The sequence below is a fragment of the Pyrus communis genome, chromosome 2 (assembly GCF_963583255.1).
Source record: "Pyrus communis chromosome 2, drPyrComm1.1, whole genome shotgun sequence".
Classification (NCBI taxonomy): domain Eukaryota; kingdom Viridiplantae; phylum Streptophyta; class Magnoliopsida; order Rosales; family Rosaceae; genus Pyrus; species Pyrus communis.
In genome coordinates, this window is record NC_084804.1 from 19,099,934 (window position 1) to 19,105,094 (window position 5,161).

The 5,161-nt window shown below is 43.4% G+C and overlaps 1 protein-coding gene across 1 annotated transcript; it reads left to right on the forward strand.

The window, feature by feature from the left end:
* Nucleotides 1-736: 736 nt before the first annotated feature.
* On the forward strand, nt 737-3,842 carry LOC137724914 (cell wall adhesin EAP1-like). The gene is made up of 5 exons (XM_068463559.1): nt 737-800; nt 2,194-2,627; nt 2,695-2,922; nt 3,270-3,419; nt 3,570-3,842. Exons 1-5 carry the CDS (start codon nt 737-739, stop codon nt 3,840-3,842), a joined length of 1,149 nt encoding a protein of 382 aa, XP_068319660.1.
* The last annotated feature ends 1,319 nt before the right edge of the window (nt 3,843-5,161 follow it).

Sequence of the window (5,161 nt, forward strand, 5' to 3'; positions counted from 1 at the left end):
AGTTTTTGGGAGTTTTGCAAGAGTGTGGAACTAGGTTTTTAGAGAAAAATGGGTAATATTTATAGGGCATGGTTGGTCCCATTGAGAGAAAAGGTGGCCGACCTTTGGGATGGTTTTTGTGTGCATTTTGTGGTTTAATGTGTGAGTTATTTAGCAATTAATGGATTAATTAGGTAATTAATCCATTAATTAGCCAATTAACACATTTTTGGAATGAATATTTTGGAGGTTATGTAATTTATGTGGATATTTTGTAAGTTATGAAATGATAGCTAATTGATTAGCTAAAAGAGGGAAAAAGAGGTAAAAATATATGGAATGAAATAGGTTTTGGGAGTTACCTTGTAGAAGGGATTTAATGAGATGGATTTTGAATTGTTACCTATTTTGGGCACTTTTGACTTGGTTGAGGAATGATTATCCGCTGCTTGTGCGTAGGAATCCCGGTATGCCTCAAGGATATTTTTGTCCTCTTCTATCCAAAAATCCACGTGTCGCCTTGTGATTATTTCTGGCTCCACAGTAACCATATATGAAAACTCGTCTAGAAAAAAAAAGAAGAGAAATACACATGTAAGTTGCCTCTTTAGTTGTCCCGATGGATTTCGCCCTGTTCATGTAAATATACTAACCCCTACAGAACCTGTATCATAACGAATATCAAGTCCAAATATCTAACTTGCTTGCGCCTACACATACAAATAACAAGCTGCAAGGATATTACGGAACCTGAGCAATGTACACAGCTACCAATGATTCTGGGAAAGGTCCAAATTTGTTTGGCTTGATAATGTTGGCAAGTGAGCCATTCTCCACATATCTACAAGTATAGCAATCCAAACATCACACAGTTTTCTCAACAGAGTTTCCACACGAAATATTGGGGAAAAATTACAAGCTCGCTTACTCTAGGATTATGTGAAGATGAGTCTTTGTCTTTAAGGATCCAAGGTACTTCAGAATCCATTGCACTCAGCATGCATCTCATTCCAAAGGCATTCAGAATGTCTGGTGTTAGCAGGACAGCAAGGGGCAACTCAGCAACAGCATTTCAGAAGAAAATTGTCAGTTGACAGAGAGACCTTTCGTACAAATTGTTCTTTATTACGTTGGAGCTTTTCCCTTAACATCTTAATCAGAACAAGACATACTCATGCGCATACGTAAGTAGCAAAGTGGATCATCCCACTGATTTTTTATCACAATGGACATATTCCAAATCTATGGGTTACCAAAATTTATTCCAGCTTAAGTTATTTAATGAAATTGAGGGATACATCTTCAATTTACTAACCATATGATGGCCCCTCAATCGGTTAAGTAGAGAAAATGGAAGCCGCGATCATCACGTAGAAATAACATCCCTGTTGAGCAGCACCAGGGCTTAAAGAAATGGAAAATGGAGCATCTCAGAAAAAGAGTTGACAAAGGCATAATTGGAGAAAGAAAAGATCTTTATCAATAAAAATCAAAAGATGCTTCATAACTGGACATAGAAGATGAGGAAAATGATAGGACGAAACAAAAAGAAACCCCAATATATTACCTAATCACAAATCGGTGAGAGCTTTTGGGAAAAAGGGTCAGAAAGGATTTGGAGGTGGAATTTGCAGAGCCAAGACGATGTTGCACTCCTGGTGTCGGCCGACGATCAAAATTTCTTCTTGGGTTTTCCGATAGACGGCGAAGATGGGTTTATAGTGCGGCGGCTGTGGTGTGTAGCAGAGGAACCCATGGTTTTCCCTTCTAGTGTTAAGTTTAGATTAGTGAATTTTGAGAGGTTTGTTGTTGCAGAGGAGGGGAGGACGTGTGGAAATTTTTGGATGAAGGCACAGATAGAGAGAAAAGAGAAGATTTTGATGAATGCAACTCTGAGATTTTGAGAACGAAATGAAGGATAGAGGTTAAGGTTTTGTTTCTAGAAAGGAAAGGCAGATTTGCGAGAGAAACAAAACCTTAACCTCTATCCTTCATTTCGTTCTCAAAATCTCAGAGTCGGGTACCGACACCTTTGGAGATTGGTGGGATGAGTACATCTGCGACTTCTTTGGCACCCCGGCCGAAGACGTGGTAAACAAAGTCTTCGACGACTGGCCCAGACCAGCGCCCTCGGCCCAACCCAAGGTATCTTATCCTTCTGCCCTTTGTATTTCAATTACTTGCCCCCTGTTATTAATTACTTTGCTTTTTCAGGGGGTCGTGTGTCGAGAAAGGTGGAAGCGGTCGCCACGGTGGTGAGGGCGAAAAAATTGGTTCCCACGAAGAGGACCATTGCCACCGAGCAGACAGTCCCCTCCAAACGCCGTCATCGAGAAGCTGAGCCGGAGGATGACGATCTTCGTCCTTCCAAACGCGTCAAGAAGTTGGCGAAGAAAGGCGACCGGGAGATTCATGTTGTTCCCAGTGACACCACAAGGACAACTGCTCCTGCCGGCTCTCCTTTTGTCTCGGCTGCCCCAGCTTCAACAAACCCGATTCCTTCAGCCGTCTCCCTGCCTGAGGCTACGGCCGATCCGGCCGTCGTATCAGCTCCAGCTTCGGAGCCGGTCATGGCGCCTGCCGTGAGGGAGACGGCCGCACCTGTCGAGGCACCCTCCATTCAGCGACCGACGGTCTTTCTGAAAGAGGTATAATTCTACTGCCATTCTTTTGTTTATTTAGCCTTCTAGTCGTAACGAATTTTTTTTTTTTCAGGACGTCGAGAGCGAGAATGACGAGGTCCCGCTGGAGCGCCGCCCTCGACCAGCCAACTCGCCTCCCGTTCATCCTCATCTGGTGGTCGAGGCAGCCGCTCAACTGCATCCCCCAACGGCGGATCGTGGAAAGAGGCCCCTGGCCGATCCTGAGGCGACGGCCGAAACGCCGCTCCATCCGCAGGATGAAGACCTTCCCATTCCTCCTCAAGAAGTTTCCTCGGCCTTTGTAAGTCTTATTTCCTTTGTGTTGATTTTATCGTGACACATGTTCTTAAAGAACTATTAAATGTCAGGTGTTCGAACGTTCATTTCACCGACAATTTTATGCGCCGATAGGCGTTGTCTATATTTCTTGGCCACCGTTGTGGCCATCAAATGTAGATAACCTCCATCGGCCGCGTGAATTGAGAAGCGGTCTAAGGCACTGGGCTCGGTCATTAAGTTTCCTGGGTTCGAGCAATGACCCAAAGGGCATGGCCGAAGTCTCCTCCCGGTAGGTCTAAAACAATCCCTTTGTCATGCACTATATTACGACGTCTTATTTTTCTTCACAAGTTTTCCTTTTATGTGCAGCCTTTGTGGGAAGTGGAGCTCGACGCCCTTCTTCAGAGCACGACTGGTGAGGCTGGCTCCTCTGCTGCTTCTGCCGAACCAGCGGGGACTATGCCCGAGGCCCAAGCCTTCGTGAAGCTGCACGAAGTCCTGTCCCTCTCTGCCTCCCAAGTTCTCCGATGCAAGGGTCTTGACTCCGTTGGGGAGTGCCTAAATGACCTTGCCAGTGGCAGTTATCTGAGCACGGAGAATATCTCATTCCTCACCGACCTTCTGGAGCGGACTCGGCAACACTTCAACATTTTTGAACGAGCTCCATAGGCCGAGGACGACTTGAAGGAAGCCAAGGTCGCGCAAGAGGCTGGCCGAGCGGAGATTGAGGCGATAAAAGGCAAGAAAGCGAAGCTGACCGAGTTTGATCGCCAGATCTCTGACCTCCAGCGTCAAATTTCTGACCTTCAACGGCAAAGGTCTGCTGCCGCTTCAGAGCTTGAGAAGGACTTTGAGGCCAACAGGGCTCGGCTGACGGCCTTCGCTGCCGGCGCACGGCACATCCAGCAACTGCAGTTCAACAAAAAGACGAGGCGTCCCTAAAATTTGACAATGATGAGGCTATCTTGATGAAAGCCCAAATTGATTTGGAGCTTGCGAAGATGAGGACTATGACCCCCAAAGAAGCTGCTTTAGCTGCTGCTCAAGCAGTGAAAGATGCTGAATCTGCCATTGCTGAAGCCAAAGAGGCAGCCAGGGAGGCTGAGGCTGCTGAAGCTAATGTAGAAGCAGCACAAGGTTTTGCAGATGCAGCTATGAAGACAGTAAAAGGAGGAAATGCTGCGAAGATGGTAAAGTTCACATCGCATATTATCTTTTTTACAATGAATTTATTGTCTCGTCTTGAGTTGAAATGCTTAAGTTGTGAGTTTATGATCTTGGCTTGAGTTTATGCTTGCTTTTGGCAAAAAGACAAAGACTTTTTAACGAAAATGGTCCTTGAGATTTGCATAACTCATCACTTTGGTCATTGAGATTTGAAATCAATAGAAGTGGTTCTTCAGTTGGGCATCATCAATTATTTTGCTCATTCCTTGAAAAATTATATTAAATAAAGACCAAATGACAAAAATACTTTAATTTAATAAAAAATGGGCCAAAATGATTTGACAAAATTTAAGAGTATTTTTGTCATTTTATCTTTATTTAATGAAGATTTTTCAAGAAATGACCAAAATGATTGATAGTGGACAAACTCAGGACCACTTCTCTTGATTTCAAATCTCAGATCAAAATGAGAAATTATGCAAATCTCATAGACAATTTTGGATAAAAAGCCAAAAGACAATAATTATTCTCCACAATTGAAAATTGCGTGTGCAACCTGGGCCGAATGCTTGCATAGTGAGTTTTTTTTTTCCTCACATAGCATCATCGAGATGACATGATGACTATACATTACTTGGTTTTTCTTTTTCCCTTGAATTCAACATCTGCTTGGTTCTCTCTCTCAATCAATTCAGTCTCCTTCATTGCACAAAACCTTTCTCTTCGTAACTGCACTCCAACCAACAAAGATATTGTGTATTTGTAGATCCGTGTAATATATGTGTGTTTGAAGCGCGTAATGTAACTTTGTTGTTGGACTCGAGTATGTATCTGGCTGTCATTCTAGTTCAGCATTTATTTTTTTGTTTAATGATTATAATGAAGCCATGCATGCCCACAACATTTCCTCTCCTTCGTTATTAGTCTAAACAGGGTTTACGGTAATTGGATTGTAACTTTGTCTCATTATCTCTACCAAGCTTTCGAAAATTTTACTTTCCTGTGAATATATGCCAGATGAATCGTCCCTGATTGAAGTTCGAAACATGAAAGAGCAATGAACCAGAAGTTTCTTGGGACCGGCGCATGTTTTA